At 39.0% G+C, this 24918-nt stretch overlaps 1 protein-coding gene across 3 annotated transcripts; it reads left to right on the top strand.

Annotated features, from left to right (window-relative positions):
• Nucleotides 1-232: 232 nt before the first annotated feature.
• On the top strand, nt 233-23573 carry ankdd1a.L (ankyrin repeat and death domain containing 1A L homeolog). 3 transcript variants are annotated; one of them, XM_018253278.2, is made up of 15 exons: nt 233-364; nt 7284-7391; nt 7983-8077; nt 9616-9714; nt 11300-11404; nt 14029-14127; nt 14245-14343; nt 17687-17785; nt 18328-18426; nt 18506-18604; nt 19919-20017; nt 20260-20355; nt 20979-21180; nt 22231-22362; nt 22592-23573. In XM_018253278.2, the coding sequence occupies exons 1-15, from the start codon at nt 331-333 to the stop codon at nt 22651-22653; spliced, it is 1527 nt and encodes a 508-aa protein (XP_018108767.1). In that variant the 5' UTR covers nt 233-330; the 3' UTR covers nt 22654-23573. The 3 variants fall into 3 exon arrangements, with proteins under 3 accessions (XP_018108767.1, XP_018108766.1, XP_018108768.1); XM_018253277.2 differs by having other exon boundaries at nt 7284-7387; nt 7979-8077; XM_018253279.2 differs by lacking the exon at nt 233-364 and having other exon boundaries at nt 7299-7391; nt 7979-8077.
• The last annotated feature ends 1345 nt before the right edge of the window (nt 23574-24918 follow it).

Raw genomic sequence — 24918 nt, forward strand, 5'->3', positions numbered from 1 at the left:
CAAATTTCCTAGAACAATGAGATAAAAATAACACCTGATACTGGGCTACAAATAACTCAGAGACAGATATAGACTTACTAGCGATCACTATCTGATCACTATCCGGGTATGAGCAGGAAAAAGCGGTACATTTCCTCCTTTGTGTCATCTACACTCTCATCCTCCAACCAACCAAGCAGTCTCTTCTTCCTTCTCTTGAGTCCCGCTGCACCCTCACCTGACGTCATTGGCTCCTGCGCACTCGCACTTGGCCCCACCCCTCTCGGCCAAAGGGCTGCCCCATAAGGGCCGGCGGAATGAGGAGCAGCAGTTAGTGAGACCGGCTGCGGGATGGAGAGCGCGCTGGGCTGTGACGATGAGATCTGTAAGTTATAGCCGAGCTCCTACACTGGGGTTGCGCTCGTTGTTTTGTGGGTGATCGCTTCTGTGCCTCAGTGCCTCTAAGCATGACTTGCCCAGGTGCACCATGGATGTGCTGTGTTGCCATGGTGATGCTGAGACTGTAGGTACTAGCGACAGGGATGGCAGACTTGTCACTGCTCAGAGCTGAGAGTCAGTTAAAGGGAAGTAGCAGTGCTCTCATGGCACCCTGAATATAATAATAATAATATTATATAACACATTTTGTTTGTAGGGGGTCCAACAAAGGGTTGGTGACTGAGAAGGTGGTGTCAGCAAATTGCAGCTGTCACTTTAACCTGAAAGCACCAGCTAAACTACAACTCCCAAGTGTCAGTGAGCCTTGCATGCACATCTTTCATCCTTCTGTCGCAGAGTTGTAACTTTAAAATTGCTGGAGACAATGGAAGGAAGGAAGGGCGAGGACTTGGCAGAACACAAACAGCAATCTTCCAGCACACGTTATATGTATTTTCCTCTGGGGGTGCACGCAAAAGATGTGTTCACCTTCACATGCCTTATACGGCAACTCCAGCAACGTTTCGGGCCCTCCGGGTCTTTTCTCAAGCTGACAAAGTATCGAGAAAGGACCTGGAGGGTCGGAAACGTTGCTGGAGTTGCCGTATGAAATAATAAAGGCGGTTTTATCTTCACAAGATGGGAGCGCTGCTATGTTTTGACTTCGAGAAGCAGACTCATTCTCAGCCTCAGGGTTGTAGAGCAGTTTGATCACAACATGTACATTTCTCAGACACCATAGCAGGCCTGGACTGGCAATCTGTGGTTTCTGGCAAATGCCAGAAAAGGACTTCTGTAAGATGCCATAGAAAGTCACAATTAAAGGAGAATTCAACCCTTAACTAAAAAAAACTCTAGGAATTTTGAAAAACTTAACATCAGAGCATGTACTACTGAGGTTTCACTGTATCATATTTAAAAGAAATCTAATTGCTGAGCTTATTGACTGAGTACTTGAGCTTTAACATGTCCCTAATCTCTAAGTTTTCCTTTTTTTTCTGACCCCCTGACAAACAGAAAATAAAGTCAAAATGTTTTATTTTTAGTCAATTGCTGGCCACAAGCGATGTTTAAGCTTCTGCAGTTTTTCCTGGCAGGTGTCCTAAACGTATGTTTATATAAAGGTGTTGCTATATTTCCTCCTTTAAAAGGAAGACTGAAAGACAAGTTTAATTAAAACCCATTGGCAGGGATAACGTGGAGCGGTTGTCATCTGCTTTGTCTGTGAGCTAAACTGCAGCCTATGACATTTTGTTTTCCTACGTATTGTTTTTGCTGTCACAGGGCTTCTGTATCCTGCATAATTTATAAACAGAAATGTTTTTATTTGCTAAGGCTGTTGTACGTGTTGAAAGTGTACATCAACATACTGTATAGTGAGACATAAAAATGTATTTTGGGGGCTAACAGAACCCCTTTATTGACCTATTTAGAAACACACAGCAGAGTGGTCACAGTAAAATGTCACATTTGCACCAAAAGAAGTGATAATAGTCATGTCTAGCACACTACAGGTATGGGATCTGTTATACAGAATGCTTGGGACCTGGGCTTTTCCGGATAAGGGATCTTTCCGTAATTTGGATCTCCATACCTCATGTTTACTAGAAAATCATGTAAATAATAAATAAACCCAAAAGGCTGGTTTTGCTTCCAATAAAGATTAATTATATCTTAGTTTTGATTAAGTACAAGGTACTGTTTTATTATTACTGATAAAAAGGAAATCAAAATTTGGATTATTTGGATAAAATGGAGTCTACAGTCCACACCTATATTATTTTTTATCAGCATATACCTGTATTTATATATTTTACAGATTGACTAATTGTAACTGGATTGGAATAAACAGTCATTTGTGTGTTTACAGTTTACATAAACTGTACATACTGTATAGTGCAGAAAGCAGGCACCCTAACAAGTTATAAGGACAGGAAGGGAAAAAGTGGAAAAAACTTTTTTTACTTTTGTGACAAAAAGTTATGAGATTTTCCTTCCCGCCCCTAAAATGCATACGCAAATTTGGATTTGGTTCAGCCAGGTACGAGGATTTGGTCGAATCCTGGATTCAGTGCATTCACCGTAGAACCCCCATTTCAGGTGACAAAAAAATTGATTAAAATCAAAGAAATGCATTTATATATAATATGGACCACAAAAAAACGATGTCAAATACTGTGCACATGCCAGTACAAGGGTTCCCTGGGAAAATGAAGAAACAAGAAGCATTGTGGCACCAATATAGAAAGTGCAGCATTTTTTTTTTCATATATGTATTAGAGGAACACCAGCCTCAGATCCCAGGTTAGAAATTCAATTTACTGGTGAGAAATTGACTTCTCTTGTTCTTCAGTGCCAGAAGTCTGACACGGCTGATGTGCAGAATGTATAAACTAGGAAATAAGGAAATAATCTGAAATATTATGCGTTTGGTCAGATATACAGCATTGTTAAAAACCCCGGCTTCCTGCTGTGCACAACAGAAGCAGATCTTGATAAGGAAAAAGCAGGAACAAAGATATTATCATTCCTCCATAGCAAGTAAATATGCCGTGCATGTGAGGAAAAGACAAAAGTTCCAGATTTAAACCAAAAAAAATCCCATAATACTTCCTACACTACGGTGCATTTCTATCCTAAACTATATATAGAAAGGTATAGCATGTCTTGTGTTTGTTGTCTACTGTAATTGCTATGGTTTATCTCCATAGTAAAGTTTGTTTCTTCTAAATCATAAAGCCCTTCTGTGCAACAAGGCTGTCACCTGAAAACTCATAGTAGAACAGGGAGTGCTTTCAGGGGATTATAATAACTGCTCAGTTTGAAGGAAACAAAATAACAGGGCAAAGGGCCCTATTTCCTTGTCTCTGTATTACTGTATTAAGGAACTAAAACAGTGAGTTGTTGAAAAACATACTTTTCCATTGTGCTCTCTCTTCGAAAGCTTTAGGGTCAAGTCCTGTGTTGAAACCTGAACCTGCAACTCACATTTTTACCTGATCTCAGTAGGTACTGGGGATTAGAATTTGCTGTATACAATGTAACCAGTAGTAATAGGGGTACACACACAGCAAATAACCTAGGGTCCACATAATTTACAACAGAAGCCACATCATTTTTATACTGAACAGGCATGAAACGCATAAGGCATGTGTTTTGCGCCTATATACTTAATTTGCCAGTTAAATGTTTAGTGCAGGCATAACACATGCACCTATTTCTGTTCAATGTAGGTTTTTGTTTGTGGGGAAATTTTTGTACATAATACTCAAATTGAGAATGCTTAAGTGGAATGTTGACATTCTGCTGTCTCTATTCTCAGCAGATGCTGTATATAGAGTAATGTAGAGCAGCTCTGCACACTGTATAACAGGGATCCCCAACCAGTGACTCGTGAGCAACATGTTGCTCTCCAACCCCTTGGATTTTGCTCCCAGTGGCCTCAAAGCAGGTACTTATTTTTGAATTCCTGGCAAAGAGGCAAGTTTTGGTTGCATAAAAACAAAGTGCACTGCCAAACAAAGCCTCCTGTAGGCTGCAAGTCCTTATAGGCTACCAATAGCCAATCATAGCCCATATTTGGCATCCCCAGTAACTTTTTGTTGCATGTTTGTGTTGCTCTCCAACTTATTTCTACATTTAAATGTGGCTCACGGGTAAAGTGCAATTTTCTTAAAGGGGAAGGAAACCTAGTCGGCGCAAACCTAACACCCCCCCACCCGTTTGTTGCCCACCCTCCCTCCTCCCCCCTGGCCTACCCGTCCCGCTGGGCAAATGCCCCTAACTTGTTACTTACCCTTCTGCGCAGGTCCAGTCCAGGGAGTTCACAGACGACATCTTCTTCCACACGATCTTCTTCCTGCTGTGAACGGCGTTTTGGCGCATGCGTAGGATCATTTCGCCGGTACGGATCTACTGCGCATGCGCTAAAAGTCACGCGCATGCGCAGTAGATCGTACCGGCGAAATGATCCTACTGCGCATGCGCCGTTCAAAGCAGGAAGAAGATCACGTGGAAGAAGATGTCGTCTGTGAACTCCCTGGACTGGACCTGCGCAGAAGGGAAGTAACAAGTTAGGGGCATTTGCCCAGCGGGATGGGTAGGCCAGGGGGGAGGAGGGAGGGTGGACAACAAACGGGTGGGGGGGTGGGGGGTTTGCACCGACTAGGTTTCCTTCCCCTTTAAGCCATTTGGGGCATGTGCAATAGTCATGTGAGGGGCGGCCTGATAACTATTTATTGAGTCGTTATACGTCCACTCCCCCCACACACAAGCAGTGTATACAGCAAGATGTCTAACAAAATTCCGGCCTGTCAGCTCTAATCACAGAAAGCATTCAAATTCTTGTACCATGCGAGTGGGAGGGAGGTCATATTATTACAGGGCAATGAATGAAGCAAGGAAATATCAGAATATCAGGTGAGGTAGCTAGCTATGAAAATCTGTTTTTCTCCACTCAACCCAATGGACTTGCCTTTGCTATGGCCACATTGTAGTTGGTATCTATGCATTTCCATTTATAGACCACCGCTTACAGAGGGTGGGGGTAACGTTAGAGTTAATATATTGTCCTTAAGATCAGAGCATATTTGATGGAAGATTATCAATCCTGCATTGTTAGTTATCTATGTAATATCATGAGATGCAGAGATAGTATGATGAACAGTATAAAAACTTGGTTTACATGGTTAGTGCTAGTTACAGCCCCTACATATGTTGTACTACAACACCCAGCACCAGCCTTCTGCCACCAGTCATGAAGTTGTTTAAAGGAACAGTATCAACAACAAAAAAGTGTTTTAAAGTAATAAAAATATAATGCAGTGTTGCCCTGCACTGGTAAAACTGCTTCAGAAACACTACCATTGTTTATATAAATAAGCTGCTGTGTAGCAATGGGGGCAGCTATTCAAAGGAGAAAAGGCTCGGGTAACAGCAGATAACCTCTGTAGAACATAATGGTGTTATCTGTTATCCACTATCCACCCTTTAAAGATCTGTATGTGGGCAGATAGTAGATGCAGACTCATCTAGTATTACACTTGATATTGAACCAGTACAACTCAAAACATGTTGCGTAATGTAAACACTTTAAGCAGCAAGTACTGCATGGTGGCTTTCTCTCAGTGGCATTTAAGTTTTTACACCTGCTTCAGAAACACTACTATAAGCTCTGTAGAACATAATGGTGTTATCTGTTATCCACTATTTAACCTGTGCCATATAGCCTTTTTTTAATTTCCAACATTGCTACACAGCAGCTTGTTTATATGAACTATAGTAGTGTTTCTGAAGCAAACACACCAGTTTTACCAGTGCAGGGCAACACTACATGATATTTTCATTACTTTAAAACACTTTCATTTTTTGGTGTTACTGTTCCTTTAACAATATCAGGCTGTCTGTGTCTATTGTTAGTTGTGTGTACTTGAGTGTTTGCAGTTTAGGTGGCGCATCGTTCAGGACTGATAGATGATCAGTGATGCTCTCAGCTTTGTCACGTGTCAGCGCTTTAACCTCTTATCCAAACACAGTGCAATATGTCACACGCAGGATGTGTGCTAAGCCCTCAAGAGCTAAAGATCAGATTTAATCCCCTTTATCTCTTGTCGTGTTCTTTCATTTTATTATTGGCTATGTGTATGCAGATCTTCATTGCCTTACACATTCCAAAACACTAAAATGTATGGCACCAAAAAAACACTTGTTTGGATAGTGTGGTAAATTACTTTGTTGAGGTTTCCTCCATGCCCTTCACTACTGACACACCTATCAACCTCCCTTGTGCTTATTCCTCTCCTTCAGAAACACTACTATAGTTCATATAAACAAGCTGCTGCGTAGCAATGGCGGAAATTGAAAAAAGGCTATATGGCACAGGAAAGAAACTTTGTAAATACAATAAATTAAATATTCTGCATTGTTTCTGAAATAATCAAGTTTATTTTCACTATCTCTCTTAGCATCTGTTTCTCTTCATTCTGTCTGCTTTTTGCACAAATTCTGCATGTAAGAGACAGAATGTCTGGTGATTTTAATATAGTTAGCTCTAATACATCTTTAAAGTCGCCTCAAAGCAGGTGCTTATTTTTGAATTCCAGGCTTGGAGGCAAGTTTTGGTTGTATAAAAACCGGGTGTACTGCCAAACAGAGCCTCAGTGTAGGTTGCCAGTCCACATAGGGGCTACTAATAGTCAATCACAGCCCATAATTGGAACCCCCAGGAACTGTTTGCATGCTTGTGTTACTCCTTAAAGTGATACTGACACTAAAAAATGAATTTTAGCATATGAATGTACATTAAATGTTACCTTTTTTGCTGAGAGGTTTGTTTATGTACAGTATATAATTGTTAGTTGAAGTTCCTAAGCCTGACTCTCTGACACTCTGACTTTGCCAACCTGACTGTCCCATCTCAGCCTGTTAGTTACAGTTTCTAATGCTAACGGACTCCTGCTGCACAAATATGGCAGCCCCCTCATACAGGAACATGGGGGATCAGACAGGTAATGTAAAAGCATCATGCAAATACTTTATGGCAAAGTTAGAAGTAGCTTGCAAAGCCAATATTATAATAGATGAAAAAAAAAAGTTTAATTTCAGGTGTCAGTATCTCTTTAACTCCATTTAAAATTGTATTTGGCAGATAAAAAAAGTTGGGGACCCCTGGTCTAGAATGATGCCAACTCCAATAAGGTTTTACTTAACCCTAAATTCACCAAAAAATATAAAAAATAATTTTTTGGATTTGTAGCCTAAAAAAGACTTTTTGCTCATCCATTGTAATGTAGGCTAACAAATACAGCATTTGATAGAATTGCAGGGTTCCATCTTTTTTTGGTGCTCATTTGTGTGGTTTGTTTCAGTGCTCCGATCAGAGAGAGAATTTCACAAGGCAGCCAAGACAAACAACATTGAGAAGATGAAGCAGCTCATGGAGCATGGAGTGGATGTCCGGGTGAAGAACAGTGTAGGTACAGTATCCCTTCTGTATTTCTGTGCATTGTCTCATGTATGGCATCTGATCCTGAGAGCATTCTTCCTTTACATGGAATCTCTTAGGGCCAGGTCCCTTTCTATAGTTTGGACAAGGCTGTAAGTTGTTTGTTGCTTTACCAGAAAATATTAGTAATCATTTACCAAGGACAGAGCAGTACTACCCTGTTGAGATTTGCAAGTGGTACATTTCTGGCAGATACCAAGGTCTAGAAAAGCTGAGACTTCTATACAGTAATATCCATTGTGAGAAGTGTAATAACCCATCTTTTTGAATACACAAAACTGCAATGGTTGGCAGAGTGATCCACTAATATGCCTCTTCTTACATATGATTATGACATATATTGTCTCACTATGTTGAGAAAGTTGTGGTTAGTATTAATGTTTTCAGGCATAGCCAAACTTTGACTTTGCTGTTGGTGGTCCTGTCTGCAAAATTTTCCAGAGAGTTGTAGTTTATAAATTAACATGAAATAGGTTTGGTATTGAAGGTTGATATACATATAATGTTATAGCTTTTTGTCAGTGGATCATGTTCTTTGTCATCTCATCTCTGTTTCAGACAGACAGGACAGCCCTACACTGGGCAGCCGGCGCTGGGCACAGGCAGGTGGTACAACTACTTTTGGAACATGATGTACCTGTGGATGAGGAAGACAGTGTATGTATGAGATGTGTACATTGTTTCTATGGGTAATGTGTAGGGATTTGTACAGATATGGGAATAAAACTGTATCTGGTACTTGATCCAAACTAAGATATAATTCATCTTTATTGGAAACAAAACCATCCTATTGGGTTTATTTAAAGTTTACATGATCTTCTAGTAGCCTTAAGGTATGAAGATCCAAATTATGGAAAGATCTGTTATCCAGAAAACCTCAGGTCCCGACCATTCTGGATAACAGGTCCGATACCTGTAATAGAAAACAACTGGAGGATCTGTAATTTGGCATCCATTCTGACAGTGATAATGAAACAAACTGCTATTAAAATAAGGACAATGGGCAAATTTATTAAGGATCTAGTTGTGTTTTCCACAAATATTCGAGTTTTCAAGGTTATTTCTTTGGTTAAAAAAACTTTTGTCGGATGGTTTTGCCCGAAAACTCTTGTTAACCCTGAACTTGCTGATTCAAGTTTTTTCCATTCAAGGTTCCATTCATGGGCAAAATAAAAATGTGCTTACTAAAAGAAAACGTAATTCTAAGCAAATTTACAATAAACATTCATTAAAAAATTTCAGTGCTTTTAAAGTTATGTGTAAAAACAACTGCTATTGAAAGCAGCATTTGCTTAACTCCTGGTTGTTACTTTTTGAACAAGTATTAGTTCCCCAGCAAAGACAGGTCTGTTAATCAGCTGCCATCAGGGCAGAGACTAGAAAGGGACAGGCAAACACTGCTTTCAATAGTAATTCATATAAAAATAACTAAAAATCCATAGAAAATTTGTAATTAATGTATATGCAAAGTTGCTCAGAATTATGTTTTCTGTTATTTGGCAAATATTTATTTTTGGGTTGACTTGACCTTTAAATAAGAAACCATTTGCGTTGTGAGTATAAAAAAACTCCAAAATTTGATCTTTGATAAATAAAAAAAATTTAATGGCTGAACATCACACACTAAGGGGCAGATTTACATATGGTCGAATATCGAGGGTTAATTAACCCTCGATATTCGACTGCCGAAGGTAAATCCTTCGTCTTCGAATATCGAAGTCCAAGGATTTACCGCAATTCGTTCGAACGAAAAATCTTTCTATCGAACGATTAAATCCTTCGAATCATTCGGTTAGAAGGATTTTAATCCATCGATCGAACAATTTTTCTTCTACCAAAAAAGCTTGCAAAGCCTATGGGGACCTTCCCCATAGGCTAACATTGAGGTTCAGTAGGTTTTAGATGGCGAAGTAGGGATCAAAGTTTTTTTTAAAGAGACAGTAATTTGACTATCGAATGGTCGAATAGTCAAACAATTTTTAGTTCGAATCGTTCGAAGTTGTAGTCGAAGTAGCCAATTCGATGGTCGAAGTAGCCAAAAAAAAACATTCGAAATTCGAAGTTTTTTTTATTCTATTCCTTCACTCGAACTAAGTAAATGTCCCTCCTAAATGTATAAGTCCATGTATATTTGAAGTTCATACAAATTGTGTCTGCAGTATGCTGTTTCTAATAGACTGCTCTTTGTATTTCAGTTTGGGATGAATGCACTGCTGCTTGGGGCCTGGTTTGGGCATCTTCCAATTCTGCAGATCCTTGTAAATGCTGGAGCCAAAATAAACTGCCAGAATAAGGTAAAACTAACCCTATGACATTATACACCTAACACAGCATGCAAAGCCTTGCTGTAAAAATAAAGCAATGTGGAGGAGGGTGTCTCAAGTAGACTTACCTCAGATCATGTTCTTAGACGTCTATTGTCAAGGCAAACAGAAAATATAATTAGAGGAGGAGCATCGATCATTCAGAGGGTTTGGGAAAGACAAACAGAACTAATCCTTTTGTCATCATAATGCTATGCCCCAGTTGAACCCTTTCTAAAGCTCAAGTTATAGAGCAGTGCCGGAGAATGAAACTCTGATCTCTTTAGTTGTACAGCTCTCCTGTCTATCATTCCTCATCAGTCCTTAGGCTAGCAACTCTCACATGGAAATAACCTTTATAGAAATATATTTTGTATGGTAACAATGGGTATGGTTTGGTAAGAGATTTGCACTGGAAAGAAAAAAATCTTGTTTACTTTGACATTGACGATGTTTCTGCTAGAATCTGAAAGGAAGCAGATAGACACAAAATAGAATTCACCTGAGAAAGCAGATAAATCTCATGAAAAACGAAAACAGATCATTCTTTTCTATAGTGATTTAGTTAACTTTACTTATTAACATTTTTTCTTATGTTAATACCCTTTAAAAAAAAGTCTAGTGCTGAGCTGTACATTGCTGTTCTAGAAGATGAATAAGAGAAACCTAACTTTCCATTATGTTATTTCAGTGCAGGCTGAGTAAAATGTGTTTCCTTTTACTACTTTCTTCCTTATTCACGCAATTTGCCTCGCCTTAGGGGTTTTCCCAGCTTTTATTAAAAAAATAAATGTCTGCGAAATTGCTTTTAGTATAAAAAGCATCATTTATATGCGTGTGTTTGTGTGAGGCCCTTGTAGAATCCTTGGCTTTGGCCACCTCAATTTGGGATCCTCTCTTTTATGGAAACAGCTCCACTAACTTTACAGCAGACTAAGAAAAAAAGCTCTAGTCAACCAAGCAATAGTGTGAGATGGGCTCATGTAATAAACTATGTGACACCCTGTTTGCCAGTAGAACTTTCCAGAGGAAACAAGGGCAACTTTTGAGATTACAAGAAAAGAGGTTTCATCTTGAGCTGCAAAAAGGTGACACATTTGCTGCAGCATGAAGTTGATTTAATGCAGGACTCATAAAAACAGCAGAAAAAAACACAAAAAAGTCATTTTTAGGTACACTCATTTGCTTGTGTTAACCTAGCCAAAGGAAACCTGCTACAATTTTCTATCTATACTAATGAAGCACAGGTTGAGTATTTCCTAATCTGTACCTACCATAACATGCCCCTTCTTAACTTGAGCCTAGCCTGACCCCATAGTGAAAAGGAACTTGACTACCAAAGCCTGACATCAGAGAAGAGCTCTGGGCACCACTGTTTTATCAACAATGCAGTCAGGGATGGGGAGCCAAACCACAGCACAACCATAACTACTGTGTTCTGTGGCAGCCAATACACACCCACACCCAATCCAAATAAATGCTTCAGCCCATACCTAACTGAGGGTAAACTTGTGGTTCCCAATGGTTTTGCCAACTCACATATCACTAATCTATACATGGAACTCTTTGATTTCAGAATGGACGGAACTTGCTCCATTGTGCAGCTCTGAGAGGTCACATCAAAGTCATGGAATTTATTATGGAGGACCTGGAAGGCATCAAGCTTGATAAAGTAGATAAGGTAAGCCTGCCAGGTGCTGATGATAATGATAAGTTAGATTTGCATGAATGTGTTTTCAGCCCAAGGAGTGATCGCTACTTTGCTGGTGCACTCTCAGCACTCTGCTGTCTGGCAAAACAATAGGCACTTCTGAACTGGTGCAGAATTTAACTGTACTGTTAAAGGAGTTGTTCACCTTTAAACACTTTCAGATAGTTCACCAGAAATAACGACTTTTTCCAATTACTTTCTATTTTCTATGTGTGACCGTTTTTCTAATATTGAAATGTAAAGTTTCATTTTTCACCTTCTAAAGCAGATCTGGAAGAGGAGGTCGCCGACACTGTAAATTGTAAACTGGTCTAAATTGATACATTTAGTTGATACATTTCTTATCTCTGTCCCTGCTGACCAGAATCCCTGAATTTCATTACAGGCAGCTTTTAGAATTGATACAATTGTTGCTAATACTCCAGAAATGCTGCTGAAAAATGTATCAACTAAATGTTGCAAAATTGTCTGTTTAGAGTCTGCACCTGAATTACTGATCTGCCAGACTCAAACACCAGAGACACGAACATTCAACTGTAAACTTTAAAAAAAACAAAAAAACAGTAAAGTGTTTGGAAGGTGAACGACCCCTTCAGCAATCTTCAGCAATCTGCTAACTAGGGTCCAAATTACCATAGCAAACATGGAATATGAATAGGAGAGGCCTGAAAAGAAGGATCAGTAATAAAAAGTAACAATAACAATACATTTGTAGCCTTACAGAGCATTTGTTTTTTTAGAAGCTGCAAAGAGTCAGAAAAAAAGGCAAATAACTGCAAAACTATAAAAAATAAATAATTTAAAATTTGCTTAGAATTGACCGTCCTGTAACATAATAAAAATAACCTTAAATGTGAACCACCCCTTTAAGGAATGTGAAAAATAAGCGGCCTCCATGCATCTCTATAACTGCTGCTATTGCTGTAAATTCCTCCTATGTGTAACCAGCAATATCTGAATTCTGAAATTCTTTTGAGTAGCAGGCAATCTAAGAAACATATTGTCTTTTGTTTGTGCATATTTTGGCTTTCCTTTTTCATTTTAGTGTTCATTTTAGGGTGAGGCCAAACCTAAGCACTGTAAAAACAGGGGGGGGGGGAAGCAAATGAGGCCACACAAGTGACATTTTTTAAGCATTAGCAATAAATATCACATAAACTTTTAGTCTTACAATTGTTTAATTAGGTTTTAATTGAACACAATTCCATGTACTTACAGTCAAAGTTAGTTCTAATAATATAATGTGTAGCCTCCTGTTAGAGTTTAGCATCATAGGTGGTTAGCCCTACAAATAGTTTAACAGCTGAAGGCTTTTTTATTGATGCTAGACTTCGTCGTGTAAGCTGTTGTGGAACTATTGCTTCTACTTGGAATGTAAAGGATTACATATGAACATCCCTAAATAGTCAAACCTCAGACTGATGCAGTTCTGTAAGCAAAACCGCATACACCGCACCCCAAAAGGTGATCATCAATGCGCAGATGATCGAAAGGTCGAAATTTGACAAACTGTACATGTTTGGCCACAGACTGTATATGTTTATATGACCGTTCAGCTTGTGGGCTAATTGGTTGATAAAACATACACTTTTCCATCATACAAATACAGAGACTCCATTTGCATGATAAAATCACAAGTAAAAAAAGGCTTGGTGCCTGCAACAGATGCTATCAATAACAGTGAGACGTTTTATATTCCCTCTGTTATGTAAGGGATGTCAGCTGAAAGGAAAGTAGCTGTGACTAGAAAGGGCAAGACTTTATTTAAGAATGCACCTTGCACTAAAAATGGTCATGTTTTTATAGAACAACCATTTCAGGAGGAAAGTCAGATATTCAGTAGAACTTACACTGGAAAGGTCAACTGTACCTTTTTCCTTATCCATATTTGTTTTATAAATATATACAGTAAAGGTATATATCTAATGTCTCCAAAAAATGTATATAGATCAGGACCTATGGCGATAGAGAAAACAGAAACCTAAATAGTGCAGTAGATTTAAATATTGTGAGAGCATCAGGTGTCAAAAATTACTCATTGAAGCGCGTTTCCCCTTTAAAACTTTCCACTTTCAGTAGTGATTTAAATGGTTAATTATTTGCACCCAACCTGTAGCCACCACCATTTGGCTAAATTTCCTACTCACAAGCCGAAAATTCAATATATTGCCCATAGTATTAGCAGATCTCACTCTCCTCCTGGGTCAGCTCTTGTGCTCCAATGGCGAGAAATACAATTCTAAAATAGTGTAAAACCATTTATTAGGTTAAAATACTTTAAAAAAAAAATCACACATGAATGCACAAGTCTCACAGGCAGTTAGATCCTATAAGAGGACCCTGCTGCAATAGGACAGCACCATCAGTGCTGATCCATGTAAATTCTGCCTTGTGCAGTCAGGAGCTCTGCTATCAATTCTGTCTTTTAGACTGGTCTGCTTTCTGCTTTGGAATTTACCTTCTGCAGCATATTCTACACCTTCCTACTTCTGTGACATCTAGTATTCTGATGGCCATCAACTAACAATCAAATCAGACAGCACCAGCTTTTTATTTGGTACTTGTACTCATTACCCATCTTTCCTTCTTTGTAGTCGGGCAAGACAGCTTTTCACTTGGCTGCAGAACATGGCAAGTTGGAGGTTGTGGAATTCCTGATTGGTTCTGGGTGTCAGCACAGCTTAAAGGACAAGGTAATTTCAAAAACAAAAAGTAAAGAAATAAAAAATATATTCACAGTAGTATGAAAATGAGTGGTGTGTAATGTTGGCACAGTAAGTACTTTTAAATGACTTGTCTACTCATACTAGGATGAAAACACTGCTCTGCACTTGGCAGCCAAGAATGGGCACATAGATGTCTTACAGAAGATTGTGGAGACTGGGGTTGAGCTGAATGAAAAGAATACAGTAAGTAAAATCTATTTTTACTATCGTAGTACCCCAACATAATTGTGCAGGTATGGGATCCGTTATCTGGAAGCCCGCTATCCAGAAAGCTCCGAATTATGGAAAGGCCATCTCCTATAAACTCCATGTTATTTAAATAATGCAAAATTTTTAAAATTATTTACTTTTTCTCTGTACTTATAAAACAGTACATTGTACTTGATCCAAACTAAGATATAATAAATCCTTGTTGGAGGCAAAACAAGCCTATTGGTTTTTTTAATGTTTACATGATTTTTTAGTATGAAGATTCAAATGATGGAAAAATCTGTTATCCAGAAAACCCCATTCTGGATAACAGGTCCTATACCTGTACTACTAGATCATTTACACTTTCATTTCATTCATGTATCAAGCATCATGTAAAAATAGGTCTGAATGGCAAATGTTGAATAATACAAAATAGTGAATAGCCAGTAAACAAATGTTCGCTGAATTATCAGGTCAGTGAATTTGTGAACTGTTATGCCTGAGACTCTAATGGTAGCCATACAGCACTCCGCATTTGTGGCTGTTGACTAATGAATTGTCTATTTGGTACCTGCAGGTACTGCAAAGATTTAGTAAATCAGTATTGAAAGTAATTTGCTGCCTAGAAACCTAAGCCCAGCCAGGCACCCTCAGTATGTGCAGAGTTCATAGAGTAGAGAATTTGAAGCCAACTAATTATTGTACTTCAGTGTTCCATTGCTGCATTCTTCTTCTGTAATTGGATCATATGTGTAATGTTGGGTAAAGATTAGACCCCCCCCCAGTCATGGCTTTAAATGTGATCCTCTGTGAAGGATATAAGGAAGAGGAAATCTAATAATGCCAATAATAAAAAGGAGACAAATATGTAGGAATAAAAACTGCTTGGAAAGATACATAAATAATGTCCAATGGCATTATCAGCACAGTGTATGGATGCAGCTCACCGTGTAGTGGAAGGAGACCCATCACAGAGGTAGTCTAGCCTTTAATATTACTTTTGGTATATTTTACTTAGGGATGCACCGAATCCACTATCTTGGATTCGGCCGAACCCCCGAATATTTCGTGAAAGATTTGGCGGAATACCGAACTGAATCCTAATTTGCATATGCAAATTAGGGGTGGGAAGGGGAAACCATTTTTTACTTCATTGTTTTCTGACAAAAAGTCACATGATTTCCCTCCCCACCCCTAATTTGCATATGTAAATTAGGATTCGGTTCGGGCGGGCAGAAGGAATCGTCTGAATCCTGTTGAAAAAGGCTGAATCCCGAACAGAATCCTGGATTCGGTGCATCCCTAATTTTACTACTGTATGTCCTTTTATTTAGCAATGCTTCACTTGTGTTTCATTTGTTTTAATGATTTTTTAATTACCGGTATTTGCCTTTTTCTGCCACTTTCTAGCTTTCAAATGTGGGTCGCTAACCCCAACAAGCAAAAAAATAGCTCTGTGCAACTTTTTATTTTAACCCGATGCTATTCATCCTTCAGTCTCTCATTATAACACAGCCTGGTTGCTAGGACAGATTGAACCATGGCAACCAGATAACTGCTGAAATTTCACACTGAAGAGCTGCTGCACCCAAAGTTATTTCATTTAAAATTAAAAATGTAGACCATTTGCAGATTATCTCAGAATATCCCTGCCTATGTCATACTAAAATTGAATTTGAAGTTGAATGACCCATTTTAAAAGAAGGTCGGGTTAAAACGAGATGGTTACCAAATACCAAAAACTAGAGAGCAGCCAATGAACACAATGGCAGTGGCTAGCAAATAAGCAGTTACACTGGATAAGACCAACTGATTTTTTTGGAGAAAACAAAGAAAACCTATGTTTAACCCTACACTAGCTTTGCTGCATCAGACACGCCACACAGGGTCACAGGAACATTGGAGGTTTAGGGCAGAGACACACGGTCAGATTCAGGGAGATGTAAATCGCCGGCGGGATGGCACTCAGAGCGATTTCGTTTTCTGAAGTCGCCCGAAGTTTCCTCATGAGGCAACTTCGGGCGACTTTGGAAAACAAAGCGCTCTGAGTGCCATCCTGCTGGTGATTTACATTCTAGCCGGAGGGAAGTCAGTTCGGAGAGATTAGTCGCCACGAAGTAGAGGAGATTTGTCGATGGCCGAATAATCTCCCCACATCTGACCGTGTCTATGCCCTTAGCGTCAGAAGGACAGGAAATCCAGTGTCTTTTTATGCATTTAAATATAATGTGCTGCTACCCTGCACTGGGAAAAACTGTGCCTGCATTAGAAAAACTAGTATAGTTGATATAAATAAGCTAATAATAATTTGGCAGCCATGGAAACCATATTGGGCAAAAAGGCACATGTAAATCATATAGAGTACAATGAGTTTAGATCTTACACAGGAAGGTAAACAGGTCAAAAACTATTTTAAGGCTCTCTACTGGACTACAGAATAAAACCTCTAATATAAAATAGTACATTTGTTGGCAAAATAATAGCTTATTTGTAGGCCCTGGATAAACAGATAAAAGGTTAAAATGTAAAAAAAAAAAGTTTTACTTTTTGACGTAACTAGTCCATTAATCCTAGGAGCAGCCAGCTCTTCTGGAGTCAATAACTACCTGTGTTTTTGGACTAAAAATAACAGCTCAGAAGGGTGGAACAGCTAAACATGTATCTAGCTCAATAGATGTGATGCTTTATAGACATGCAGAGGATCTGCAAGGGGAGACAATAAAATACAGTACTAGGGCAGTAGTGCTGACACTGCGTGTACTTCTTTGTACTGCTTCTGTCTAGACAAACCAGTTCCCCTCTCCGTATTAAGGCACACTTGCCGGATTGTGCTATAGTTCCCAGTGTACACTGCACGGTGCAGAATAAGATGATGCTGTGACATCAGGAAGCATTGAATTGGCCTCTTATGTGCTTTGTTCCAAGGCAGAAAAAATCTTAATCCTACAGATAAAGTCTTGTTTGGCTGGGAATCCTTCTACCACTTGCACTTGCTTGTATTTATAGGATAATGTTTGTATGCCTATATCTCATTTATGTGTACATGCTCTTGTACTGTATATAGTGCATAAGCTGGGGCAGGGGGGCACAGTTTGAACATACAGTGGAACCTCAATTTTACATCCCCTGATTTTAAGTTTTCTCTCGTTTTACATTGTTGTTTTGTGGTCCCACCTACAGTATATATTATTTATAATACATTTCCCTGATTTTACATTTTTCTGGATTTTACACCCTTTTTTCTGGTCCCCTGAAAAACATAAAATGGGGGTTCTACTGTTTTACATTTATATTGAAGAGACAATAGCACTTAATGTTTTTGATGTACTTGCAGGAAGGCATGACAGCTTTGCACCTGGCCACAGAAGGGGGATATTTTGATTGTGTGAGAATCCTCTTAGATGCAGACTGTGAGGTGAATGTCCAAACAGAGGTATGTGTGCCCACTGAATTTATACCAAGTCCTGTTCTTTCTGGTGTTATAAAGATATAGCTACCCAAAAAGTGCTGTAAAGTAAAACAGAAATGTCTCTTTTTTATGGTCCATTAAGGACACCCTGGCTGGCATCCTATTGTAAGGCTGTATAGCTCAGGGCCAAGATATGAACAAAAAAGCCTTTAAACTTGCTGAGATAAGCTGTCATTCAAGAGCATAACTATAGAGGAAGCAGACCCTGCAGCTGCAGGGGGGCCCAGGAGGTAAAAAGGCCCCATGAGGCCCTAATTGATATACAAGTTGAATAAATATTGGTAGAAACAGGGGAACCTATAGACATTTTGGGGTCATGAAAAATAAGGATGCTGTGAGGCCCAGTAATATCTAGTTATGCCACTGCTGTGATTTCTTATTTCTGTAGGGGACTTTAATTCTATTACATGGGCTGGGAATTTAGGAGGTTAATACAGTCAGTGACATAGGATTGTTTAATCATTTAGTTGAATGCTAATTGGCTGTGCTGTTATTCTGTTTAACAGAAGGGTATGAATGCCCTTCATTACTCTGCTTTCCATGGACACGAAGACATTGCCAGGATCCTTATAGAAGCAGGGATCAACATCAATGCTGTAAACCATGTAAGTACATAAAGGTGAACTAACCATTCACAACATCTCCCATTCTTCCACATATTTACACTGCCATTCTGTTTTACAGAGAAAATCCACGGCTCTGCACATCTCCATACTGCAGAACTTCCCTGCTATGGTCAAGCTCTTAATAGACTTTGAGTGTGATCTGGACATCCCTGATTATGTAAGAACTGATGGATCTCCCCATTTATAATGAAGTAGCAGGAGATGGGTAGAAAACCAGATACTGATACACCTGCTTCACTCTACACACCAGTCATTACTATGGGCAAATGATTGCAGCTCAGTTATATTTCAGTTACGTCTACTCCCTCAGGAATGACATAAGCACAACAGAAAGCACAGGAGAGATGAAGGGCAAACCTACGCAGCAAGAAATCAGAGGGGCACACATTTAGGGGCAGATTTATCAAAGGTCAAGTTAAAAATGTTAGTTTTTCTAGGGTAGTTTAAAGTCAAAGGGTAGTTTAAAGTCAAAAACTCGAATTTTTCAGGGTTAGAAAAAACCCTAGATTTTTTCAGGGTTAAAGGAACAGTAACACCAAAAAATGAAAGTCCATTAAAGTAATGAAAATATAATGTACTGATTGCCCTGCACTCACACAACTGGTGTGTTTGCTGCAGAAACTTTACAATAGTTTATATTCACAAGCTACTTTGAAGCCATGGGAGCAGCCAATGAAAGCTGAAAAAGGAGAAAAGGCACAGGATACACAGCAGATAACAGATAAACTCTGTAGTATACAATGGAAATCTTCAGAATTTACCTTTGATCCATTGTGTATCCAGTGCTGGAATGGCTGCACTTTTTTTCTGAAGCAAACACATCAATTTTACAAGTGCAGGGTAACAGTAAATTGTATTGTCATTCTTTTAAAACACTTTAGTTTTTTGGTATTACTGTTCGTTAAAAAAACACACACACATTTTATTCAAGATGTTTTATAACCCGACCCTGGAAATAGCTTGAATCCGAAAATACACCATCTTAAATCTGTCAAGGTCATGTAGAAGTCAATGGCAGTGTTCCCTTGCACCATGTTAATAGCCTTCATAATGTTTGAGTTCTTTTCGGTGTGTTTCGCTGGAAAACTCAATTAATTTGAGCAATTAAAATATTTCCCCGTGGAAAACTCATTTAGTTTTCGGGTTGTTCATCCTGAATTCAATGATTCAAGTTTTTTTCTTAAATGGAAAAATATTGGGAGTTGTGAGTTCATTCGAGGCATAAAAACCTCACAAATCTCTTAAACTTGACCTTTGATAAATCTGCCCCTTAGTGTAAGAAAGAGATACTTGGGGGAGACAAGACAAAACAAAACAAAGACAGTAAAGTAGGGTATAGGGATTAGAGTCAAACTGGCAGGGATAAGGCCATGAGAAAGCTGGTGACATTAATGAACTTTGCAGGAAATAGCAGAACCATCTATCCCTTTAAGATCTTACCAGTATAATGAGGTTTATGATCATTCTGCAGAGGCTGCAAACTCCTCTTCATATTGCGGCAGAGCATGGACGACAAGAAATGGCTGAAGTGATTCTCATCTCTGGAGTAAACCTGAAGCTGCAGGATAAGGTATGGTCCAGTTACCCAGAACGTATTACAGAATTGTTCACCAGTTCAGCAAGCAAGGATGGGGGATTTCCAAATGGTTTTTATCTACAATTTTGAGCGTCCCCTTGTTGCCAGTAATTGTCAGTGCACCGCTGGGAGTTGCTGTTTAACAACATGCGTGGGGCAGTTATTCGATTTAGCCCTTGGTTTACCCAGGTTTGCGATATTTTATCCTAATGCCACATTTGTACTTCTCATTCTAGCAGGGGAAAACTTCTCTTGATGTGGCTGCACGGGGGAATCATATCAATCTAGCAGATATGATTATTAAGGCTGATCGCTTCTATAAGTGGGAGAAGGTAAAAAACAATAGTATTGTTATAGTGTTGTTTCCAGCACCCTGTTACCAGTCCTACCACATGTACATACATATACATAAATATACATTAACTTGTAGAGTACACACTCACACACAAACACTGCCATTTGGACCAAATCATTATTTTCTTCTTACTTTGGCATCAGATAATATTAGTATATTTATACTCTCTCTTGTCTCACTTAACTTTAAAAAATACCTTAATTTTTTGTACTGTATATTTTATTTGTAGAATTCTTTTCTATTTGCTTTACCACTAGCTTATATTAATGTCTTAATGACTGTTTTGGCCTTATTTCAGCAGCCATCCTTATATCTCACATTGCATTATAATCTCCTATTATGGTTTAGCATCCCAGAGGGCTGCACCTGTCATTATTAGGGGTGTGGGAAGCTGAACAGAGCTGTCAACAACTCTGTAGGTTTGCTCATAGCCTGTAAAAAGATATTGTACTGTGTACACCTATATACCAAGCTTAGTTTTGTAAATAAAGTGCATTCAACAGAGGCCCTTTAATAAATACTGTTGTCCTGACCTCAGTTAAGCAACAATACACTGTAAACTAGTTTACTATAGAATGTTTCAATCTCATTTTCTTGCAGGACAATCTAAACAGTGATTCAGACTCTTGGGTGGCCAGACATCTGACCTTCAGGCAGGACCATCGATTTGAGACACAGCACATCCGATCTGTTATCTGGAGACTGGCAACCAAATACTTAAAACAAAATGAGTGGAAGAAACTGGCTCACTACTGGAAATTCACAGATGCTCATATACGTGCTATAGAGCAACAATGGACAGGTAGTCTGTAATTTTGCATTTGGCATGGAGCAAACAATGAAAACAACTGGAGAGCAGTCTGTGTAGAACAGTGGTTCTTACATTGTGGGCTCAGAGTGGACAAAGAACAGTTTACTCCACCCAGATTTAAGGGAAATGCTGATATTTTGTGTTCAATATCCCTGGATCTATTAGAGTCTGAAAGTATTTATATGAGTTAAAGCAAGACCCAACCAAAAAGGACCAGGCTTGAACTTCTGGTGCAGCATAATGAGGACAGTTAGTTGCTTTGTAAAGAGAAGAATTGTGCAGTAACATTGGCTTTGCGTAATACATTACTTTATACAGTGCTGGGCACACTCAGCATGTAAAAACTGGTGTCAATGCCTAAGCAGATCAGCAAGTACAGTTTATCAGGGACAGATTGGTCAGTAATGGTAAGGTATGGACAATGGCAATCCAGTAGTAGCTTGGGATCTAGATCTAGAGATTAGCAGCCACACATGCAGGGAGGACAGGTCTATAGAACTGCCACACACATAGGAAAGGTAAATGATTTGACTGATATTGAGATCAGAACTTCAATAGGATTTGTGTAGGGATGGTGGCTATTCAGTGGCAGGGAGAAAGCAGTTGCATATATGAAGCACATGGGGGATTTTACTAACAGCAAAAAGTTGTGTTTTCTCCAAAAGTAAAGACCAAAAATTATATTTAAAAGTTCAAATCATTTATTAGGACATACAGGTAACCACCTAACGTGTTTCATAGCTACTGGGGTATTTACTCGTAATGAGTAAGTGCCCCAGTAGGTATGAAACTCGTTAGGCGGTTACCTATAAATGATTTGAACTTTCAAATAAAATTTCTGGTCTTTACTTTAGGAGAAACCTCACAACTTTTTGCTGTGTTTGATTTTTGACCCATGGAATGAGTTGAACTGTATCTTTCTCCCTCTATTATTTGTTTATTTTTCTTTTTGATTAACAATGGTACAGTTATTGGCATTGAGCACCATATTTCTAATGTAGGATTTTACTAACAACCTCACTAACTGTTACTCTATTCCAGGTACTAAAAGTTTCCGGGACCATGGGCACAGGATGCTGCTGATATGGCTCCATGGAGTGGTGATGGCAGGAGAACACCCTATAAAAGGCCTTTACGAGGGACTAGTGGGCATTGCAAGAAGAGATTTGGCAGGTAGGTCTAATTATAAAAATGTTTGTTGTTAATTCTTGCAGTCACAACAAATCCATGGCCCACTGCGAAGCCTCTGTATAGTGAGCTTAACAAAGTCTACATGGAGGAGTTTGTTCATGCAGAAGGTTTTTCAGGGTACTGGAGATTTGTTTTGATTGTGCTCATATGAACATGAATGTGGCTTTTCTCCAAATGTAACAGAAGCTTACATTCCTGTGCTGTGTTGCAGAAAGCATCAGAAGCAAAGCAAACGCAGAGGATTCTTCTCCAAGGAAGTGTGCAGCCATGTGAACGTCTGTGCCGTGTACCCAGCTGACCACAGGGCACTGAAGGAGATAAAAACTTACCAGCGCTATCACTTTAAGGGCTGATTCTAAAACCTATGGTGCCACTTGAAATCAGTGTCAGGTTGCAGAACAGGACAAGGAAACATTACATCCAATTTGCAGCCGAGCGAGATGCCATTTCCTGATACGTCTCAGAGCTCTTTCCCTCTGAACCCCCGGTGCCAGTGCTGCAAAAGCAAGGACGTCTCATTGTATAGTTCAGCACTTCCTGTGAGTTTACAATCTCTGCATCTGCCGTGTTTCTCTACTGACAATTTTTATGGTTCATGTGAGGAGAATTCCTGTTGCTCAGAACACGTGTGTGTGATACTGAATCTCTTCCCTGAACAATCAGGGACACGTTTCCCAGAATTCCTCATGCTTGTGCAATCTCAAGTACTTCCCGTGTGAAAGAGCGATGTTTGTTGAATTTACATGTGAGTGTTTTTTTCTTAATTTGCTTTCAAATAGTTTTCAAGGAGTGATCATTTCAGAAAACACAGCTTCAATTACTGGCAGAGTTGTTGCTGCTAATTAGAGGTACATATCTCGGGCCCTGCCTATTATTTATCTAGAACATTCCACAGAGCAATTCCTGTAATCTAGGGACCAATTTACTAAAATTTGAATTTCCGTTTTTTTTTTCCCTAAAAATTCATGTATTTTTTAAAAGGTCTCTAAAACTGTTTTGTAGGGGTTGCTTAATTGATTTAGAAAGGAGATGTTGTATACGTTGTCACGGTGATCAAACCATTATGTTGCCTGGGCAATTTAGCTCAGGAATGGACAAAACATATTAAAAGAACAGGAACAGCATACATTAAAAGTGTTTAAAAGTAATAAAAGGAGTGGTTCACCTTTAAGATAAGTTTTATTATTGATAAAATGGCCAATTCTAAGAAACTTTTGGTTTTCATTATTTATTTTTTATAGATTTATAGTTATTTGCCTTTTTCTTCTGACTCTTTGCAGCTTTCAAATGGGCGTCGCTGACCCCTTCTAAAAAACAAATGCTCTGTAAGGCTACAAATGTATCGTTATCACTACTTTTTATTAGTTTTGGACCCTAGTTACCAAATTGCTTAAGATGCAAATTAAAAAGCTGCTGAATAAAAAGCTAAATAACTCAAAAACCACAAATAATAAAAAATGAAACCCAATTGCAAATTGTCTCAGAATATTACTCTCTACATCATACTCTCAAAGGTGAACAACCCCTTTATAATATAAGGTACTGTTACTATGCATTGGTATAAGTGATGTGTTTGCTTTAGAAAGACTACTATAGTTTATGTAAATAGGCTGCTGTGTAGCCATGGGGGCAGCCATTCAAGCTAAAAAGGAGAAAAGGCTCAGGATACTTTGCAGATAACAGATACGCTGTGTGATAGAATACAATGGGATTCTACAGAGTGAATCTGGTATCTGTTATGTAACCTAGGCTTTGAGTTCTATAGTAGTCTTTCTAAATCAAGCACACCAGTTGTACCAGTGCAGGGAAAACAGTACATTATATTTTAATTACTTTAAAACACTAATGATTTGGTGTTACTGTTCCTATAAACATCTCTGCTTAGACTTACATGGGCCTTGCTCTAACCCTACTGGTCCTCACGTGGGTCAAACGAATCACCCAACTATCGGATGCATTGGCAGGGTCAGAGAGATTCCCAGGTTAGTCTTCCACTCACGAGGCTTTTTACAGCTAAATAGACAAACTGTCCGTAGGCTCTAACTTCCTCGCTGTTCCGCTGTAGCAAATAATCTAGACAGAAGCATCAATTTCAGGGGCCTACAGGGGTTCCCAGCATGCCTTGCACCAGCTCAGATAGGAAGAGGAGCACATTACCCTTTCTATTTGATCAGAGGATATACACGACTTGGCCAAGAAATGTACCTTTAATTTTTTGACCTGGGAATCTGCATGGAGGTGGGATATTATTTAAACGTGTGTTTTGCCCATTTGTACAGTAATTTAATTATTTATTGAGAAAGAAAGGTAGCGCTGAGCAGCAGCAGTGCACATGGTACAGTGCATTCACCACTAAGCAGCCTTCAGTGCAGCTCTTTCTTACTCTTCTGGTGCTTGGAAATGGGGCATTTCTTATACTGCTATGCAATTGGTCTGTGGGCAATGGTAGCACAGCTCAGTAACCTCACCGGCAGCTCTCTGGCTTCATCCCATCAGGTGAGCAGCTGCCAGTTTTGCCTTTGTAAATGCTAAAATGCT

The sequence above is a fragment of the Xenopus laevis genome, chromosome 3L (assembly GCF_017654675.1).
Source record: "Xenopus laevis strain J_2021 chromosome 3L, Xenopus_laevis_v10.1, whole genome shotgun sequence".
In the NCBI taxonomy this organism is placed as follows: domain Eukaryota; kingdom Metazoa; phylum Chordata; class Amphibia; order Anura; family Pipidae; genus Xenopus; species Xenopus laevis.